Here is a 22495-nt window from a genome sequence, read left to right on the forward strand (position 1 = left end):
GGCTTATGTTCCTCACTCCAAATCAGGCTCACTACCCTCAATCTACTGTAACTTTTGAGGAATGAAGGTTTGGATGGTAAGAAAAACAGTTTTGACACCCTCACTGCCCTTTTTCTGTTTCCTTTTGCACATCTGTCCTGCCTCACTGCCTTGCAGCTGCCTGGATCCCTCTGGGATTAGACCACACGCGCTGGACGCCTTGACCCAGGGAAGCCTGAAGCTGCTGAAACTCCCTTAATTCCCTTGGCCCCTTCTTTGCAATTGATACATAAACACTGAACATATTTATGGGGCACCACGTGATACTTTAATACATGAGTATGTCGTGTAATGTTCAAATCAGAACAAGCACATCTCCTGGAACATTTACCATTTCTTTGTGGTGAAAACAGTCAAAGCCCTCTCTTCTAGTTTAAAAAAATATGCACTATATTATCACCTATAGATACTCTAATGTGCAACATTCCCTGGCCCTGATTGGCCCTGAAAAGGTCAGAAATATACTTATGGAAAAGAAAACTGCATGCAGTTTAGTGTAATGATTCAGAGAATTCACTAAGGAGTCAGATGACCCTGGCTTGAATTCTGGTTTCTCTCTTTCTGGTTATGTGAACTGGGGGAGCAAATGTCTATTTGCCTCAGGTTTCTACTGACAATGTCTGCCTCCTATGGGGTCAGCACAGTGTAGTGGTTAGAAGAATGGATTCTTGAAGCAGCCATGCTGCCCGGCCTCCAATCTGTGTCTGTTATGTAGTGGGTATATGGCCTATGCCAGTTCCTGCACCGCACTGGGTGCCAACTTCTCCAGCCGTAAAGTGGGGGTGCCAAGAGCAGCTGTGTTTCTTACTTGAGGCTCCCAAATATGTATCTAGCTACATTCTCCAAGAGGACCCAAATCAAAGCATAGAAAGGATTTCTGGTTTCCAAACATTAAAGTCTGAAAAACACTAGATTATCCAATTTTTATGATACATTACAATCACATTGTTGTGTGTCTATAATAAAAATGTAGACAACATAAAATATAGTATTTGTAGCTACTTTTTATTCCTTCCCAAGACATTTATTTAATAAAAATAAACCAACTGTAGAGAGAAAAATGAAAGAGGGTCTAGGAAGAGCATAGAATGTGGGGGTGCTAGGAAGAGGCCTCCAAAGCAGCTGGGGACAACAGGAGGAATTGACAGTTGTGGAAACTCATTGCTGTGGTGGGAATGAAGGAGCTTGAAGTGTCTTCTGCTGCTGCTTGTCAAATTCATTGCAAAACTTTGTCAAATAAAACATTGAAGATTTGAAGAATCAATAAAGAGACAGCAAGAATGGGTTGGAGTGAGAGTTTTGAGTCTGGAGGAAATCCTGATTAGCATGTCAGGGGAAAGAGGCTCCCATAGCAAGCATTTCCCACGGAGGAACTCCCCCCACCTCTGCTACAGTTTGAGGTCTGTAGAAGCCTGTGATATGCAAAGACAAAATCAGCACACTCAAACCTTTTCATTATGAAGAGCCACAGAATATCTTGAGTAAACGTTTTATTAAGAACGAATTGCTCATAATGAAGTAAAATGTTTGCTCAAGTTTATTACCTAGCATTAGATGAATAAAAAACATTAAAGAATTTGATTGTGCAAAAGATCTGATTAAAAAGTCCATCAAGACAAGTGTGGAAAAGAATAGAGCTGAATATCACCCTTCAAATGCTTTTCTTACATATTACAGAATCTTAAGTCTGAGGATCTTCCGATGTTATTTGTTTTAATCTGGGACAATACATCTTACAAAGGAATGCTTTAAAAGTAGGAGGACCCCATTCCCATCAAGAGTGGTTTTTATATCCACTATGTGAAGTCTTCCTGACCTTGTCAGACTAAAGCTCCATTTGTTTCCCATGCAGTTTTTCAAGATTCCCAAGGAAATCTGCTTTTGTTAAAGCAGAAGGTTGACAATAGCTTCTGTGATTTTCTTGATTCAAGATACGTTTTCATATTTGAGGTTTACATTCCCACTCCCTTATCTTTTAGGATAGTTTAGCATTAAACAACAGGTTTAATGCTACAACAACAATTATCAACAAATCCTATATAATTTATAACTAAACTCTCCCCAGAGAACCTTTACTCCTTCAAGAATAAAAAGGGAACTCTAAGTACCTGGGGGTCTGCATGGGAGAGATCTTGACTTTGTCCCACCTGATTGGGCAAGTTTATTTTTACAGAGAGCCTTGCGCTTATTTATATAAGAAGTTATTTTTCTTGGAAAAAAATTCAATCAAGAACAAAACTAAAACACAGAATAGGGATAAGGGGCAAAAGCAGGTGTTTCTAGGGGGCATACTGGCATCAGGAGGCCCTCTTCATCACTGGAGCTGGTGCAGTTGAAAGCATATTTTTTCTGTGAAACAAAACGAAACAGCACATTTAGAGAAATACCAAGAAGAAACTATAGCTCTCCCCCAGAAATATCAACTGATTTCCAGTTTACTGAATTTCTAGAATGGGTCTCCCTTGCTCTGTGTGATCAGTAGTAGTAGGAAAAGCAGGAGTTTGTCATAGAACTTATACATTTAAAATGTCCCACATTTTGGCTGCCTAGGAAAGGGAAGTCCTTCACAATAAACGGGACTCTAGAAACCCTGCATGTGCCCAACTTACTTCTGTAAAAATGTCATTAATATTTGCACCCTCTTGGCTGCAGGATTCAAGCATACAATGGATTTATTCTTCAAGTGGGCTCTAGGAAAAAAAATAAAATTAAAAATGAAAGAGTAATATATCGTATTCCATCCTGCACTTTTTAGTAATGGAAAGAGTTGGTTGAGAAAATAATTAGTCCTAGATGAAGTAAAATCAGAGCTGGGCAGTTTCAGATCTAGAATAGGTGATTTGTGGCACGAAGCCTGGATATTAGAAAATGAACATTTGTGGACTGATAGGTGAGAGTAGGTGGATGAATCCAAAGTTGTCAGAATCTTACATGTCAGAGATTAGTGTTTTGTTGACAATCTTTGCAAGATGGAGAAGGAATAAATTCCTGATGCCAAGATTGGCTCACTTCTAAAGTTATATCACAGTACCTTTAAAATATACTTGTTAGCTGGGTGTGGTGACCTGTAGTCTTGTTGTTCTAACACTTCGGGAGGCTGAGGCAGGAGGATCACAGGTTCATGCTCAGCATGAGCAACCTAATGATTTAGTTAGATCCTGTCTCCAAATAAAAATAAGAAAGGAAACCACAGTAAAAGAAAGAAAGAATGAAAGGAAGGAAGGAACAAGGGAAGGGAGGGAGGGAGGGCAAAGCTGAGGATATAGCTCAGTGCAAAGGCTTGGGGTTCAATCTCCAGCATGGCAAAATAAGTAAATAAAGAAATGAATGGCTGAATGAACAAAATAGTTTATAGAAAACGCTCCACTAAAGATCTTTTATCTAAAAAAAAAAATCCAATAACATTTAAAGTGTGAGAGATTGTAGAACTTGGTTGCTCCAAGCAATACTTTGCTGAACCAGCAATTAGCAAGACTTCCCCTGTTCTAAGGACTTAGGCTATAACAAAAGCAGCAATGCTTGCTACTGGCCCACGGTTATGAAATACCATACTGCACAGCAGGCCACACACTGTGCTCAACAGGTAAACATGAACTGTCTGTCTTCATCTTGTGAAAATCCTGTGCCAGAGGAACTGTTATTTCTTTACTGTCTGATGTCTTGAGGCTCAGCAAGTTCAAATAACTCATCCAAGATTGCACAGCAAATACATGATATGGCAAGATTCAAATAAAGACATTAAAAAATGGATACATTTTGAGGATATACTACTAAGTAAAATAAATAAGTCACACATGTGTAAATACCGAATAGTTTCTCTGGTGTGAATAAACTATAATAGTACACAAGATCCCAATTAGATAATTAACAATGTGAAATAGGAAGAAAAGGGCTAAAGGTGTAGGGAAAGTGGGAGGGTAGGGGAAAGGGAATAAGGGAAAAGAAAAAAATATGAGAAAATGAAAAAATGGAAATAAAGTGTTTTGTAAATGGGGAGGGGAGGGGGGTGAAGGGAGGGCACGGACAAGGGGAAAAAACGAGAACCAAGACCTGTCATGTAAAGGTACAAGATCCCAATAATGAATGTAACTGTACTGTATACCTAAAATGTACCAATAAACTCAATAAAAAGAAAAAAAACAAATAAAGATATTAAAATTGCAGAACTCCCTTTCAGCCACTGCTTTCCACAAGCCTGACCTGAATCATTACCAAGGTCCAGACACAATGCTAAGGGCCCTATCTGCAGTGGAGAAGTGTTCTTCCAGGTGACTGAACATGGAAGAGTCCACCCTCTACTGGTGTGGCCTCAAAGCATGATTTCTTGACATGTCAGTTATCTTTTCTATAAATCTGCAAACAGAAGGCTCCATCTTTCCAACTTTTTTTTTTTGTTTTGTTTTTTTTTTTTGGTTTTTTGAGACAGGGTCTCACCTGGAACTCACTATGTAGCCCAGGGTACAAACTCATAGTGATTCTCCTGCCTCAGCCTCCCGAGTGCTGGGATTACAGGCGTGAGCCACCACGCCTGGCTTATCCATCCAACTTTGAAACTCCATGTTTGTAGGTGAAGCTAACTGAAGTCAGAAGTCATGGATCAGGTGGATTCTTGGAAGCATCTTTTGATTTCCTTTCTAAGCTCATGATGGAAAAACAGATCTAAAACCATCTGGTGTTTTCTCTCCTGATTGATTTGAGTTTTTCCTAAAAATCACAGCTTTCATTTCTATACCTGGCTGAAATTCAGAAATGCAGGATTTGACAAGAAGATATACAGTCAAGTTTTTCTAAATTCAAAACTATGACATTAAGGCAGACAAAATTAGGGAGTATCACTTCCCTTGGTTGAGAGGTAAGAAACCCGAGTTGTGACAGGGGAAATGGACAGAAGCCTGGCCCTTCCACAAAGCCAGGAGAACAGCTTCCACATGCAACAGGACTAGACTTCCCAGCTTTGAGGACGATAACTGTCCTTTAGTTAGAAGTTTCACTGGTGAAGACATGGGCGAAACTATAATGCCTTTTAAATGAAAAATTGCATATACATTTTTGATATCCTTTATTTCTGTTTTACAAGTGAGGCACATATCACTGGTATCAAAATGGGACAAACAAAAAATAACTGCTTACAAACATTTCAAAAGCCTAAAGAAATTCATGGGGACTGGGGGTGTTGCTCAGTGGTGGGGTGCTTATCTGGCATGTGCAAGGCTCTGGGTTCCATCTCCAGCCCCGCCACCAGTGTTTGTGGGAAGAGCTACGGATAAAAGTAAAGTAGAGATTCCCTGAGAAGGAGGCTATGTGAACTGCACATTCCAAGGTGTGAAAAGAGGCAGGAAATGGAGGGGATGTGGGGGGAGCCCTGGCTCCATCCCCTCCCTGTGGTAGGTGCCAGGTAGGGGTTAGACTCCCTCTGTCTCGGCTCCCTTATAGATTTTTTAGATAGGGTTTTGCTACATAGCCCAGGCTGGCCTCAGATTCACAGCCATCCTCCTGCCTAAGCTTCCAGAGTTCTGGGATTACGGACAGACATGTGCCACCACACCTGGCTGTCTCTGTTTCTGCATCTGTCAAGGAATGACAACATAAGCACACCTAAAAGGAGCAGGGGAAAGAGAAAAATGAGGGAGCAGGCCAGTGTAAAGCACTTAATTTACACCTGCTGCAAAATAAGTCCTTAAATATTCCTGATGCACATTATTAGTTTCAGAATTTAACAGCATTTGATTAAATCTCGGAGATTCTTATCAGCCCTGTGACAGCATTTGAACTGACTTTCACTGGATGAAAGGAATCATATTTATTTTTTCTTGCAACTTACATGATTTCTGTGTTTGGGCAACCATGCCCAGGGGCTCTAATTTGAAGTCTCTGGATGTGGGATATGTTGATGCTCGAGGTTCCTCGAATACATCTACACTTCAGGTTTGTGTTGTAGGCCTCCAGAACACCTGTAAACAGAGAATTAGTTATTTTAATCCCTTTGGCATTTAATTTGTAGTTAGAACCAAACTTTCATACTCTGCACTTGAAGACCGAAACATTTCCAGCTGGCTGGGCATGGTGTTGCGCCCATCTCAGCAATCTGGAAAGCCAAGGCAAAGGGACCGAAAGTTTGAGCTTAGCCTTGTCAGCTGAAAGACTCAGCAGAACCCTGTCTCAAAATAAAAAATAAAAGAAGAGCCGGGATGTAGCTCAGAGTGAAGACCCTGTGTTCAATTCACATACCAAATAAATTAAAATATAACAAAAGATAGGATTCCAGCTGGTATGTTCAGCCATGTAGGCTTTCAGTTTACACATTTACATTTGTCTTGGCTTGGATGATTTTAAGTGTATTCTATCAAAACCTTTGAAATTGGTTTTTAAGAAGCACAATGCTTACTAAAATTTGTGGTCACTTTATATTGCTATTCAGGTGATGGTTTATATAATAAAAATCGAGACCCACCACTTTAGGGACACACAACTCCGCTGTAGTTAAGGCAATAAAAAAAAAAATCAATTGATCTTCACTGCCAGCCCATGAAAAAGGAGGCCTTGGTGTGGTTAGCAGTATCTGCAGATTAACGCCACCCTCTATCAGACAGACTGCCACAAAAGATACTCTCTTTTTGGTATTTGTTTAATATGTCGGTTCTCTGTCTTAGTTGCAAATTATTACCAGAAAACAAAACAACTGTAAAAATTTGAGACTATTTTCATTCAACAATAAAAGCTGCTTGTAGTAGATATTTTTATAAGCAATTCATCTCATGTATTTCAATAAAATTCATGTCTCTATTTAAAAAAGACATTATCAACCCCTATTTATCCACAGTGCCTACCACTGTGCTTGATATACATTTATAAATAAAATGGCCCCACTAAGAGTTTACACAATTTGGTGGGGATAACAAGTGAACAAAAACTACAAATACCACAGAAGGTGGTATTACACCCAAGCTCTGTGCTGCATCCTGATTGCTAAGAGTTGAACTTGTCAGAAGCAAAAGGAAAGCTTCATGGAGGAGGAGAGAAATGAGAGTTTTTAGAGAGTGAAAAAAACAGATGGAACAAAATAAAAGCGGGGGGGCACTGCATTTTAAGCACAAAAATTTAACTTCTACACCTGGATGATGTTTCTTTCTGTGCCCGCTTCCTTTCCTTCAGCCATATAAACACTGCCACAGCTAGACATTTATCTAGTCCCACGCAGCCCAGTTTCAATCCACAAGTCTGCCTTTTTGCAGAATGTATGTCCTTTGCCCCTGGTGCACTTACAAGGCTTGATGAGTGTCCCATGCGGGACACTGGTTGATGTCAGTAACGTTAGATCCTGTAAGGGATTGGTGACGGTTAAGAGCAGAATGAAGAGATACAACAGAAGCACTTATTATAGCGGCGGACAAGAATACATGAACCAAATACAAGCCACATGAACCCTGGACTTCCAGAACCACCTCCTTCTTCAAATGAAAATCTTAATATAAAAGTTCTGGTTTCTGTTCCAAATTCCTTATGCACCTTATGTTTACAAATCTAGAAATAACTTTTCCCTCTTCAGTTAGACTTCCTCAATTTTTTTAATTGAAAGTTAAAAAGAAAAAAGGAAATGACTGAAGAACATTTCTGTTAACAGGAGAGCTCAACACAAGTGAACGTTCTCACCGTGGCCTGGAGAGAGGCTGCTGATTAGCACCATGAGAAGCAGAGCGGCCGCGCTGAGCCTCATGCTGCCTGGGTGGGTGCGCTCTTCCCGAGTCTGAGCTATGACTTCGAAGCACCAGGGGCTCCTATTTATTTATACCCTCCAGGGCCCTCCCACTGCCTCTCTCCAGTAGGTCAGCTGCATCATCAGCTCTAAAAGTCCCCAAATATTGCTGAGCTTGCTTTTCAGGAAAGAAAAAAAAAAAAACTCCACTTGCAAATTTTATGAATTTATTCAGAGCACTATTAGTATAATAAAATATTTCCTGAATATGTACAGTAAGAATATCAGGGATGCTGTAGAAATTTGACTGTGAGGAGTGAGAACAGAGGTCACACTTGGAGATGTTGAGGGCCTCTCTTGGGGTCACTGTCAATGGCTGTGGCTTTGGTTGCTTCTCTCGGTGAAGGGCCAGGCAAGTTTCTCAGTGGCATTTAAATATAAGCTTCATGGCACTGTGGACTCTGTTGATCATGTCTTTGTATGCCTAGCACCTGCAAGAAAGCTGTGCCCCTGGCAGGTGCTGAGTGCATATTTCCACACCTACTGATTGCCTCCTTACATGTCGGTCCTTATGCGGATGAACTACACCTTACCATCTCTTTTTTACTATTTGAGCTATGCAATTATTTATGTAATCTGACCATCATGGAATCTTGAAGAGGAGCAGTATGTGTCCTCTCCTTGGTATGCCTGTGTTGATAAAGGGAGGGAGGAGAGAACAGCTTTGGAGAAGGGCATCTTTCTGGCTGTAGTGTACTCATTATTGAGCCTGAGAAATGTGCCAGTGGAGAGAGCCAAGAGACCGCCATCCGATGGTGCACCTGTGTTGAACTGTTTACGCTACACATACGTGAAGTTTGGTTTGATCTCGCCGAATAGTCAGGAGACAGCCAGCCCACAGCCTTGCCTCATTTGCTATGGATTCTTCGGTTAAAACATATGTGGCCAGTGGCCAGCCTGGCCTCTAGCACTGCCAAACTGCCCTGGGAGTAGGCAGGTGTGGGTGTATCGCACCAGACCCACTGAACCACTGAAGTCAGAAGTTTAGTCTTCCAGTGTGACTTCCCGAACAATTTGGTATTGCTAGTTAATTAGCAAAGGGCTGCAGTGGCCACAGTACTCCAGCAAGTGTAGAAGGGAAAATGTCATGCCACACAAGGTACACAGGCCAGGCAGTTCTACAGGTGGCCTGAATGACTGTGTGATAGGGAACTTCACCTGGATGCAGGCAGTCTGGCAGTCCTGTGGTTGTTAGAAAGTTCTTGCTTAAGTATATGTGAAAGCTAAGTAGTACTCCATTTTATAGAAAAACCGCATCTTCTTTATCCAGTCTCCAACTGATGGGCAAATGGGCTGTTTCCAAGCTTTAGCTATTACAAACTGTGCTGCTATAAACGTGGGTGTGCATATATCTCTGGAATATGATTCTTTTAATTCTTTTGGGAAGATACCCAGCACAGGGATGGCTGGGTCAAATGGGACCTTTAATCCTAGTTCTTTGAGGTATCTCCATATTGATTTCATTCATTGGAAAATGGATACATATTGAGGATATACTCTTATGTTAAATAAATAAGTCACACATGTGTAAATACCAAATAGTTTCTCTGGTGTGAAAAACTATAATAGTACATAAGATCCTAATGGTATAATTGACAATGTGAAATAGGAAGAAAAGGACTAAAGGTGTAGGGAAAGTGGGAAGGGTAGGGGAAAAGAAATAAGAGAAAAGAAAAAAACATGAGAAAATGAAAAAATGGAAATGAAGTATTTGTAAATAGGGAAGGGAGGAGGGGGTGAAGGAAGGGAAGGGGTAAGGGGAAAAAATGAGAACCAACACTTGTCATATAAAGGTACAACATCCCAATGATGAATGTAACTAACTGTACTGTATACCTAAAATGTACCAATAAACTCGAGAAAAAAAATCTTTCCAAACAGAAAAAGAAATGTATATGTGAAAACTGCTTCTGTAGCAGTTGAGCCATTTTGTCTCAATTCAACTCTTTATAACCACAAAGAACAATTCTAAATGCTCTACCTTGTTATGGCATTCCAAATTAAAAATTTTTGTGGTATTGGGCAGTGAATCCAGGGCTTTTACACTGAGCTACACACCAACTCTTTTATTTATTTATTTGAGTGCTTATTTATACAAGGTCTTATTAAATTTCCCTGACCGGGTCCTCCTGCCTCAGCCTCCCAGAAGGCTGGGGTTACAGGCATGTACTACTACTACTCCAAATATTTGAAATCATGGTGTATCACTGAGTTTACTGGAAAACAGAAGAGGGTAGATGAGTAAAAGAAGTTTATTCAGAGTAACTTCTAGATGCTAATGAGGGTAGGGGACAGAATTGGGCAGTGCAAGCCTCAGATTGCAATGCTGCTCTGACACACTGTGGTAACTCACCAGGGAGCCCCAGAGAAAAGACTGTCTCTTGCAGTCCATAATGGCAGAAGAGTCCAGCAGTGTCCTGCTCCCCCTGCTATGTTAGATCATGTGTCTAGACCTCCTCAAAAATAGCAATGGCCTTAGAAGCAGAAGCAGGGGCTGTCAACTACCTACACTGCTTGCTGCTGGCCAGCAAGTGATTTCTTCAAGGGGGAATTAAACAGTGACCTACTTTGGCTGTCATGCAGGGCAATAAATAAAGGTTAACAGCTCAAAGTATGGGGTCACCTGATCAAAGACTTTGGATCGTTCATTTAATTTCTCTTGGCCTCAGGCCTATCAGTTTTCACATGGAGATACTAATTTTGGAGGGTTTGGGGAAAGAAACCACCTGGTATAGGTGTACATGGCAGGGTTCACGGCCTTTCTATCTACCCATCCACCCACCCACTCATTTATCAATCCATCCATCCACTCGTCCACCCATAGGTTTTACTGACTCCCACTCCAAAGTTCTAATGTACATACTTCCGAGATAATTACCCCAATTTCTTTGAATTTATAGCACACTTTGAAGCTCTCCATCTTGGTTTATCTTTGCCAAACCCATTGATCTTTTTCACTGTTTCTTGTAAATCTGACTACCCATACTTTCACCTCACCATCAACCTCTCTGACACAGTCACCCTCCTCCAACACTACACCGCCCCATGTGTGGATTTGCCAACTCAAACTAGAGGAAGCTCATTGTCTTACTCCAGCCCCATTCTTCTGGTGAATTTCAGGACTGAATAACATTGTAGCTCCTTATACTGAGTTGGTAATCAGTAAAATGCTTCTGTTTCTTTTGAAAACAGTTTCTGACAATGTCTAATTTATATCACTTTTGTGCAATTTGATCTCGGGATTCAGTATGGGTGTTTTTACATTTGCCTGTTATGCGTAGCATTAATTCTTGGGCAGACTAAAAACAAGTGATACAGAGAATAACTATACATACATAGGGATATAGTTTGCTATGGGAAATCTCAGAATAAATCTACAAAATTCCTAAGTTGACTTTTATTAAAATAGGGGCATGAAGTCAACGAACAAATTCCAAAGCCATATTAACATCTGACGTTACTCTCTTTAATGCCCAGAGTTCCATATTTACTTATACAGACCAGAGAAGCCTTACATCTTCTTGTTTCAAGATGGGGCTGGTGGTTGAACAGCTCTTCATAGATGGTTCTAGAAATTTCAAGCCGGACATGCCATAATATCACCTATGGTAGAGGTGTGAGTTTCAAAAATTTAAAGCCAAAAATAAACAAAAATAAAAACAAAAAATGTTTGAACCAATAGATTTAGTCAAAGTATCTTATTTTCAAAATAAATTTTGTGGATACTTTGTTTAAAAACATAAACAAACAACTTGTTTTATACCAAGCCTGGATTTTATGATCTGGCATACACAGTAGGGCACAAAAGAGAAAGATTTTTTTTTTCCTTGACTCTGAAAGCAAAGCATAATTTCTTCCAGACTCAAGGAAAACTGGGTAGTCTAAGTACCTTGTACTTCAAATTGAGGTTCAAGAACTGGCACCATCAGTTTTACCTCAGAGCTGGTTAAACAGGCAGAATCTCAGGTCCTGCCTTCTAACAAGATTCCCAGGTGACTGAACTCTCTTAGAAGTTTGAGAAGCACGGTGTTAGTATGGCACAGCTACACAGTGTCTGTGACGCCTTTCTGTGTGGTCCATAATGCACACTTGCAGGTGACCCTGAGTCTCCAGCCCCAAGCTGGGGCACCACCTGTAGCCAGCTCACCTAACCAGCCTATGACAGCTACTTTGTTCCTCCCTGACCCCGGGGCTCATCCTCTAGCAGGTGGAGAAGCCTGAGCCTTTACCTTGCTTCACTTTTATTCACCCAAACATTGGCCTATGCAATCAGGGTAACACAAGATTCATCTGGTTTCCAGTGTCCATTAGAACATTCTCTGGTAAACAATTTAACCTCAGCTGTCTTAACTTTTCCCTAATAGCCAGTCGTCCCTGACTGAGGCCTTTCTTCTTTGTGCTCACAGAGGAGGCCAATTAGGCCTTAATTCTTCTCTGGTCCTGACACACACACTCAAGTCCTTATCAGATCTACTCCCAAACAAAAGTTCTCTCAGAAGAAGATGCACAGGGACCTTGGTGAAAGTGATCAGAACAAACCTGTTCCCTGACCCCTAAACCCAGAGCAGTTACAACAGCAAGGAAGAGATTTCTCCAGATACCGAAAAATTAAATGTCATGAAAGTAATGAGGTGGCATAACTGGTCAGGTTGTCTGCTGATCTAGGTAGGCAATGGGCACTGAGTTCTAAAGGGATCAAATCCTGACTTTCTATATTACATGTGTGCAGTATATAATGTTTGGTTCCTTTGTGGAGCTGGTGCATGTGCACAACTCATCTTCATTCCTTTTTTGTTCCCTCTCTCCAATCCCTGATGCCCCTGCCATTTGAGAGCTCTATCGCCCTACTTCCAATTATCTTTTATTTTGCTCTTAGTTTAGAGTTTGGATTTCTCATCTAAGAGGAACCATGTGATATTTAAGCTTGTGTGTCTGATTGACTTCACTTTAACGTTGGGACATCTGATTTCCCACAAATGCCTCAAGTTTATCTTTCTTTATGGCAGAGTAATTCTCCACTGTGCATGAATACCACGTTTATAGCAGCACAATTCATAATAGCGAAATCAACAGATGAATGGATAAAATCCTAATATTTTAAAAGTGATTTTAATACGAGATACACAGCACTGTGACAAAACACAATATTTTTTCTCAGGCCACTCAACTGGAAAACAGAAATTGACTAGTCTGTGAGTGCAAGTTGTATGCTAGACAAGTGATACCTATTGTTTCCACACACCTTTCCACAGGTCAGCAAAGCATTGCGAGCTGGGAGTGAGAGCTCAGGCCTTCAGACCAGCTGTCTGAGTTTGCAGTCCAGCTCCAGTGCTTCCTTGATTTGGTAACTTTCCTGTGCCACAGTATGCTTAGGACAATGACAATGCGACTGTTGCTTACAGGGTAGCGATTCCCCCCAGAGACCACTAGGTGGCAGTCTTACAAAATTTACAGAACTGGCCGCAGGGAGATGCATTCTCTGGTACAGGAAGCAAGCCACGGGTGGGCAAGAAGTGTTATGAGTTATTTCAATTTTTAGATCGCTTTTTTATTCGGTTGGTTGCTTATTAAAATATTGTGAGTTTTGCGTTTTTTTTTTTTTATCAGGCTGAAATGTTCACGAAGAAGGAGAGAAAACTCCCTAAAAATCTGAAACAATCCAACACATTCTGGGCTAAATCCAACTTCTTGGCGGTAAGGTTGCAAAATCAGATTGCACACTAGTCTCTGGCGTCTATCACATTGGGCCTCAGCAACAGCTGTCTGGCCCTTTCGTGATTAGAAAGCTTTTGGAGGACAGTGAAGCCTGGCATATCCTGATGTCCAAGCGATGCCAAGCAACTGTGCATGGGCTTCTTTCTAAAGCACAGAGCAATGAATAACAAAAATAGTCATCTTGTTTCTCCTGTTTGGACCCCAAAGTGGACATATCATGCTGTCATCTGGATTTTCACTTAATATATCTTTATGTTATAACTATGTTATAATATTTATGTTATAAACACGAAGGGAGTCCTGGACATTAGAAATAAAAGTCAGTGGTTTAGACTGGGTTACAGCACACCTAGCATTCTTAGCTACTTAGAGGCGGAGATAGGAAGACTGCACGGTAAAGACCAGCCTGGTCAACAAGACAAGCTGCTGTCTAAAAAAAGGGGGGGGGGCGCTGAAGATGTAGCTCAGTGGAAAAGCCCTGGGTTCAATGTCCAATACCATACACATAAACAAAAGGTAATGGTTTAAATTTCCGTCAACAGTGCCCTTCTTCTTCTTTTTTTTTTTTTTTTGGTACCAGGGATCAAACTTGGGTCTTTGCGCTTGCAAGGGGTGCAGCAGAACCACTGAGATAAATCCCCGGCCCAACAGTGCCCTTTCTTATGTGAAAAGTTCTGGCGTTTCACTCTGTTCTTTTGCTATCTGCTAATCTTCTGGGTCTCATACTCCTCAGCAGCCTCAGGAGATGTTTTCTGTCTCATATTTGTTTGCTAGCTTCTCCTCTTCCTTTAACCAGCTATTCAGCTCACATCGATTTGTAGAAGGTGTACAATATATGGTGAATGTTTAAATTTTTAAAAGTGTATTAAGAGGGCCAGCGATTTAGCTCAGTGGTTCCACCACCTGCCTTGCAAGGATCCGAGTTGGATCCCTAGTACCAAAAAAAAAAACCCCAAAACAAAACAAAAAAATAAAAACAAAAACCCAACAACAACAACAAAAATAAAAGTATCAGAGTAAAATACATTACCATTAATCCTCAAAATATTCATAGTTTGGGCACACTTGTCCCATCATTCACGCTACTTTGTGAAGCAGTTGTGAAATCCTTTACCAGGTGCACTCACATGCAGTGAATGCTGCTGCCCAGTGCCACTCGACAGAAAGGCAGGCTTGTGAAAACAGTACAGTGTGTTGAAGCCCTGTAGCTTACACCTTTAATCTCAGCACTCCAGGGGCTGAGGCAAGAGGATGGTCTCGAGTTTGAATCCAACCTTGACTATAAAGTGAGTTCAAGGCCAGCCTGAACTATACCTTGAGATCCTGTCTCCAACAACATCAACAATAACACCACAAATAAAAACATCACAGTGTGTCGTCGTCTGTCTGTCTTAGTCACTGAATCTGGCACCATGTGACTTCTGGCCTGTCCCCAGAGTCAAAATAACCATGAAAGCTAAACATTTTGAATCAATTCAAGATATTGAGGCAGCCATGAAACAAAACTAAAAACACTCATGAAGGAAGACTTCTGGAACTGCTTCAGAAAATTGCAAGGATGATGGCATAAGTATGTTTGGAATGAGGTGGGATATTTTTTCCCATTAAGTTTATTGATACATTTAAAGCAAACAATACAGTTACATTTATCATTGGGATCTTGTACCGTTACAGGACTCATTTTGGTTCTTGTTTTATCCGCCAAACTGCTGCACTCCCCTAACCCTCTTCACCCTTCCCTATTTACAATGACTTTGTTTCCATTTTTCCTTTTTTCACATTTTTCTTTTCCCTTATTTCCTTTCCCCTCCCCTTCCCACTTCCCCTTTAGCCATTTTCTTACTATTTCACACTATCAATTACACCATTTGAACCTTATTTACACTTTTAGTTTTTCACACCAGAGAAACTAATCAGACTCAACTGTGTCCTATTTATTTCACTCAAGTGTATGGTCTTGATATAAATCCATTTAGGTATAAATGGCTCTAGTTTCTCATTCTTTATGGCTGAGTAGTACTCCATTTTATAGAAAAACTACATCTTCTTTATCCAGTCTACAGTTGATGGGCATTTGGGTTGTTTCCAAGTTTTAGCTATTACAAACTGTGGCACTATAAACATGGGTGCGCATATATCACTGTGGTATGATTCTTTTAATTCTTTTGGAAAGATATCCAGCAGAGGGATAGCTGAGTCAAATAGGACCACCAATCCTAGTTCTTTGAGATATCTCCATATTAATTTCCAGAGTGGTTGCACCAGTCTGCACTCCCACCAACAATGTAGAAGGGTTCCTTTCTCCCCACCACATCTGTTATTGGTTGATTTCTTGATAGCAGCCATTCTTTCTGGGGTAAGGTGGAATCTCAGTATTGTTTTCATATGCATCTCTTGAATGACCAATGATGTTAACATTTTTTTCATATATTTATTTGCTGCTTTTACTTATTTGTCTGAGAAATGTCTGTTCATTTTAGATGCCCATTTTTGAATCACGTCTTTGCATTGGGGGGGGGTCTGGTTTTTTTGAGTTCTTTATATATTCTAGATAGTAGTCCTACCTGGTGAAAATTTTTTCCCATGTTGAAGGTTGTCTCTTAGCTCTGTTGGTGGTTTCTCTTGCACTGCAAAAACTTTTTTTTTAATACAATAAGATCTCAGTTGTTGACTTTTTGTGCAAGTTTTCATGCTGCTGAGGATTTGTTCATAAAGTCTTCTGCTATGCAAATGTCTTCTAGAGTTCTATCTAATTTACTTGCCAGTAAGTTTAGTGTTTCTGTTTTGATATTTAGATCTTTAATCCACTTGGATTTTAGTTTAGTGCATGGTGAAAGATACAGATCTAGTTTTAATCTTTGGCAAGCTGAAAGCCAGTTTTTCAACAACATTTATTAAAGAGGATATCTTTCCTCCAGTGAGGATGGTTGGATCCTTTGTCGAAGATGAGGTAGCTGAATATGTCTGGTGTTGTTTCTGCATCTTCTAATCTATTCCATTGAACCTTGGGTGTATTTCTTTGCCAATACCGTGCTGTTTTTATCACAGTGGCTTTATAGTATAGTTTCAAGTTGGGGATATCCTCTGCCATGCCTCTGTTGCCTGGAATGTTTTTTTCTATTCTAGGTCTCTTCTGGTTCCAAATGAATTTTTGGATTGTTTTCTCAAGTTCTGTGAAATATACTGTTGGGATTTCAATCAGGATTACATTGAATCTGAATAGCAGTTTTGTTAGTATGGCTATTTTCACTATGTTGATTCTTACTACCCAGGAGCAAGGGATGCCTTTCCATCTTCTTATATCCTCTTCTGTCTTTTTTCAGAGTGCTGTAATTTTCAGTGTAGAGGTCTTTTGTCTCCTTTGTTAGATTCATTCATAGATATTTCATTTTTTTGGATGTTATTGTGAAAGGAATTGTTTCCCTAATTTCTCTCTCAGTGAGTCTGTTATTTGTGTATAAGAAGGCTATTGATTTTTGAGTGCTGGCTTTGTATCCAGCTACTCTACTGAATCTGTCAATTAAGTTTAGCAGCTTTTTAGCAGAGTTTTTGGGATCTTATATGTAGAGTATTATATCATCAGCAAATAGTAACAGTTTAACTTCTTCCTTTTATATATTTTTCCTTTTATTTCTTTCTCTTGTCTAATTGCTGTGGCTAATGTTTCTAGAGCTATATTGAACAGGAGTGGTGATAGTGGACATCCTTGTCTTGTTCCTGATTTTAGCATGAAAGTTTTCAGTTTTTGACCATTGGGTATGATACTGGCTGTTGGTTTTTCATAGATAGCCTTTATCAGGTTGAGATAAAGACCATCTATAACCAATTTTCTGTAGGGTTTTGTTCTTTATCATGAATGGGTGTTGAATTTTGTTGAATGCTTTTTCTGCATCTATTGAGATGGCCATATGGTTTTTGTCCTTGACTCTGTTAATATAGTTCATTACATTTATTGATTTATGTATGTTGAACCATCCTTGCATCCCTGGGATAAACCCGACTCGGTCAGAGTGCATGATCTTATTGATGGTCTTCTGTATTTTGTTTGCCAGTATCTTACTGAGGATTTTTCCATCTATGTTCATTAGGGACATTGGCCTGTAGTTCTCTTTTTTGGTTGGGTCTTTTCCTGGTTTTGGAATCAAAGTAATACTTGCTTCCAGGAATGAATTTGAAAGTGTTGCTTTCCTTTCAATTTCATTGAAGAGTTTAAAGAGTAGCAGTGATAGTTCTTTTCTAAATGTCCTGTATAATTCAGCAGTGAAGCTGTCAGGAACTGGGCTTTTCTTTGATGGTAATGTTTTAATTATATTTTCAATTTCACAGAATGTAACTGAGGTGTTTAGACTTTTTTGTTTCTTTTTTGTTCAACTTTGGAAGTTCATATGTATCTAGGAATCTGTCCATTTCTTCTGTATTTTTCATCTTATTAGAGTACAGGTTTTTGAAGTAGGTATTGATGACCTTCCAGATTTTTGCCGAATCTGTTGTGAATTCACCTTTTTCATTCCTAATTGCATGAATTTGAGCCTTTCTTTCCTTTTTTGATAAGTTTGGCTAAGGTTTTATCGATTTTATTTATTCTTTTAAAAAATCAACTCTGCTTCCTTGATATTCTGTATCGTTGCCTTAGTCTCCATTACATTGATTTCTGCTCTGATCTTTATAATTTCCTCCCTTTTATGAGCATTTGGTTTGTCTTGCTCTTCTTTTTCTAGAAATTTAAGGATAAGTATTAGGTTATTTATTTGAGCTTGCTCTGTTTTCCTAGTATGGGATTTACTGCTGTGAATTTCCCTCATAGAACTGATTTCATTGTGTTCCATAGATTCTTGTATGTTGTATTGTCATTATCATTTAACTATAGAAACTGTCTAATTTCTTCTTTAATTTCCTCTGTGACCCAATGGTTGTTCAGCAGGGTGTTATTTAATTTCCATGTGTTTGTGAAGTTCTTGCAGTTTCTTAGGCTATTGATCTCTAGTGTAATTGCACTATGGTCTGATAATATACAGGGGATAACTTCAATTCCCTTGCATTTATTTAAGCATGTTCTATGAGCTAGCATGTGATCTATTTTGGTTGAATGACCTGTGAACAGCTGAAAAGAATGTATATTCTGATTTTGTGTGGTGGAACACTCTGCAGATATCTACTAAGTCTGTTTGTTCTAAGACTTGGTCTGGTTCTGTTATTTCATTGTTGATTTGTTTGTCTAGATTATCTATCTATTTATGTCAGTAGAGTATTGAGGTCCTCCACTGTAATTGTATTAGTGCTTATTTTGTTTTTCATGTCCATTAATATTTTTGTATAGTTGGGGCCATTAGTATTCAGTGCCTATATATTTATGATTGTCATTTCTTCCTCTTACATTGTTCCCTTTACAAGAATGTAGTGGCCTTTTGGTCTCTCTTAATTAGTTTTGGTTTGAAATCTACTCTGTCTGCAAACAAGATAGCTACCCCCACTTTTTTTCTGAGCTCCTGTCTCATGGAGAACTGTTTTCAATCCTTTTAATCTCAGTCTATGAATTTCTTTGTAGATTAAGTGTATTTCTTGTATGCAGCATGTTGGATTTTGCTTCTTAATCCATTCTGAGAGCCAGTTTCTGTTGATTGGTGAATTGAGGCCATTAACATTGATGGTTATACCTGTTATGTATTGACTTTTCATTTTCACATTATTTTCCTTTTGTTGGTTGTGTTGTTTCTTTATTTTTCCCTCTCTCCATTTAATTTCTTGCCTTGCCTGGTATATTTGCTCTGTTGGCCCTTCTGGAGTTGTGACCTTCATTTTCTTTTTCCAAGATATTTTTTAGAAGTGTTTGGAGTGCCAGTTTGGTGTTCACGAAATTTCTCAGGTGTTCTTTGTCATGAAAGTATCTCTTATTTCCCCATCAATTTTGAAAGATAGCTTTGCAGGATACATAAGTCTAGGTTGGAGGTTTTTTTCTTTTAGGACTTGAAATACCTCACTCCAGGTGTCCTTTTCTTGAGGTCTGTATTGAAAAGTCTGCTATGATTCTGATGTATTTTCCTTTGCATGTGATTTGTTTCTTTTCTCTAACTGCTTGTAGTATTTTGTTCTTCTGTTGGTTTTCCAGGATCTTGATTATTATGTCTAGGTATAGATTTTTTTTTAATCATGGCTAGTTGGAGTCCTATATGCCTCACTTATCTGTATGTCAAATTCTTTTGCTCTGTTTGAGAAGTTTTCTGTCATTAATTCTGTGAACAGCTTTTTATGTCATTTGAACTTTTTCTTGCTACTTCCTGGATTCCTATCAGTCTTATATTATTCTTCTTTGCATCCTCTAAGAGTTGTTGGATTTATTTTTCATGATCCTTTATGGTTCTTAAGAGATCTCTCTTTTTGTGGTCACTGACTGCAATTCAATCTTCTATGTCTGAAATTCTATTTTCACATTTGTCCATTCTCCTGCAAATGCTTTCTATAGTGTTTTTAATCTCCTGGATATCTGTTTGAATCTGTTTCATGGATTCCATTTCTTTCCTACGTTGGGCATTCAAGGTTTCCATTTCTTTCCTATGCTGGGTGTTCATGGTTTCCATCATGTTCCTAATCTCATCAATTTTTTAAAAATCTGTTTCTGTTCTAGAGTCTCTAATCATGTCTTTCATTCTTCTCAACATCTCTGTGGCTATCTGGGAAATTATTTCTGTTCTGAATTTTTCTAGAGCCTCATTTATCTGTTTTGTTACTTCCTGTGCTATCAGTTCAGGGTTTCCAGATGGTTGACTGTCAGACTTTTCCACTGTATTTTCCCCAGAGTTTACTTTTGCTGAGATGGAAGTCTGCATTTGTGCCTTGTTGAAATGTCTTCTCATTTGTATTTTTGTTGTTGGTACTGTCCTTGGTTTATTTCTTGGGTTAATACTTTGATCTTCCAGATATAGCTGGTCTTTAGGTTTTAAGTCTCTAGTGACTCTGAGGCAATCTCATTTTCATTATACCAGGGAGGACAACTGATTAGATCAATCACAGCACTTTAGCCCACGTGATACAATCAGCAACACAATAGCATCAAGCACAGCTTAGAAAGTGACAATTTGTGGTAGTTATTAATCTATCACCTTTAATTGTGTGAATTAAATAAAAATCAAGGACCACCCCCAAAATGTTTAAAGTGAATAAACTCTTCAATATAGCAACTTTACCCTTCAGGACAGGGATTTAGAAGGAGTTGGGGAGGGAGGGATCAATAGACTGGATAGAGAAAAGTTAGAATTGAGGTCAGAGGACACAGGAAGATCACTCAAACTCTAGGAATCTGTTGAAGAGAAGAGGAGAAGACAGAACAAAATATACACAAGAACAGAACAAACTATCAGCAGTAGGGAGGCTGTAGACTGTAATCACTTTCTTTTAAAACTAATGGCAATTGAGAGAAGGTAAAAGAGAAGAAAAGGAAAAGAAAAATTCAAATTAGGATAAGAACGGGAACAAAAAGGGAGAGTAATGAAGATCAAGGTGGGAGAGAGAGAGTGAGAGAGAGAGGATAAGAAAAAGAAGACAAAAGAAAAAATTGAGAAAAGAAATAGATAAAAATTTTAAATGATTAAAGAGAAAATATTGTTTTAAAAATAAAAAATACAAATAGATATAGAGGGCCTCCTTCAGAGTATGCCTCTGTTGATACAATAGACAGTGTGGGCAGGAGTGTACAGATCTAAATTAATTAGTCGCAACAAGCCAGAAGCTGTCCCCTGAGGTTCAGGCTGATTTCTGCCTACAAGGCCCAAGTTGAGATCTCTGACCTCCTGCCAGATTGAACTCTGCAAGGTTCTACAGCAGGCTCCAGCTATCTTTCCCCAGATGTTAGATCAGGTTCCAGAGTGAGGTGCTGGTCACTCCAACTTAACAACTATGGTGGTGTGGTGTGCCTTTATTGCAGATATTTTCTTCACTTTTCCAGTGGGCTTCAATTTTCATCTAGGATCCTCAGAGAAGCCCTCTTTCTCTTGTTTGCCAAAGTGTGGGTGGGGGTAGCATAGACACTAATGTGTTGGCACCCCTGTGGCTGGGCTCCTCTGCCACGTTGGGCCAAAGGGGCGGGCCTACTAGAGGGTCTGTCACTGCTTCCAAGCTCCTCTGTTTTCTGCACCAAAGAGGTGGGCCAACAGAGCACTTTATACTTTTTGAGTTGTCTAAATTCAGATAAATATGCTTCATTTCAGATCTGCTTCAATCTTCTGCCAGACTTTTTACCTGCTAACCCCAGCTGGGAGCCAAAGGGCAGAGGTCAAGGTGGAGTATTTTGAAAAGGGCATCAATAGCAATTTGTCTTTTATTGTAATTTATTATTTGCTCACACTTTGTACATCCACTCACATTAGAATCTATTTCATAGTTTATTTATCAATCATTTTTCTATAGGGGCCTTCTAGATAAATTCAACTAATCTTTTCCACAATTTAACCTAGTTCAAAATCTGCTCTACTTCTGGTGTTCCTAATTATAATAAATTGTATCATCATTTGCCCAGTTGCTCAAAAACCAGGAAGTCATCTTTAATTTTTTTATTATTTTGGTACTGGGAATCAAATTCAGGCCCTTGTGCTTGTGAGGCAGACAGCAGAACTACTGAGCCAACTCCCTGGCCCTATCTTTAATTTTTTGATCCCTCCTTTAAGCCCTGTTTTGACTTTGTGTTCACTTTTCTTCCATTCCATTGTCTCTTCCATTGTATTCTCTCCTCCTATTTTTAGTCACCATTGTCTCTTCCTTTAAAATTTTTTTTAATCAACACAAAATAATGGTACAAATTTATCTGATATAATATGATGTGTACATTGTGTAATGATCAGATAAGAGTGATTAAATATATAGCCTCAAATATAGAACAAATATATAGCCTCAGCTATTATCATTCCTTTGTGTGGAAACATTCAACATCCACCACAATGAGATATTACCTCATATTTGTTAGAACGGCTATTATCTGCAAGACAAAAGATAACAAGA

The 22495-nt window shown here is 39.2% G+C and overlaps 1 protein-coding gene across 1 annotated transcript; it reads right to left on the reverse strand.

The window, feature by feature from the left end:
* Positions 1-2298: 2298 nt before the first annotated feature.
* On the reverse strand, positions 2299-7782 carry Cxcl13 (C-X-C motif chemokine ligand 13). The gene is made up of 4 exons (XM_010628354.1): positions 7690-7782; positions 5861-5990; positions 2649-2729; positions 2299-2388 (listed from the first exon to the last, which is right to left on the reverse strand). Exons 1-4 carry the CDS (start codon positions 7751-7753, stop codon positions 2337-2339), a joined length of 327 nt encoding a protein of 108 aa, XP_010626656.1. The 5' UTR covers positions 7754-7782; the 3' UTR covers positions 2299-2336.
* Between the last annotated feature and the right edge of the window lie 14713 nt (positions 7783-22495).

This window comes from Fukomys damarensis, unplaced genomic scaffold, assembly GCF_012274545.1.
Source record: "Fukomys damarensis isolate Sample0158 unplaced genomic scaffold, DMR_v1.0_HiC HiC_scaffold_32, whole genome shotgun sequence".
In the NCBI taxonomy this organism is placed as follows: domain Eukaryota; kingdom Metazoa; phylum Chordata; class Mammalia; order Rodentia; family Bathyergidae; genus Fukomys; species Fukomys damarensis.

Excerpts from the sequence above, each read along its gene's own strand:
- Cxcl13 (XM_010628354.1), bottom strand. The coding sequence starts at position 7,753 with ATGAGGCTCAGCGCGGCCGCTCTGCTTCTCATGGTGCTAATCAGCAGC. Across the intron at positions 5,991-7,689 it reads CAGCCTCTCTCCAGGCCACG|GTGTTCTGGAGGCCTACAAC; the intron begins GTGAGAACGTTC and ends CTCTGTTTACAG. Across the intron at positions 2,730-5,860 it reads TGCCCAAACACAGAAATCAT|AGCCCACTTGAAGAATAAAT; the intron begins GTAAGTTGCAAG and ends TTTTTTTCCTAG.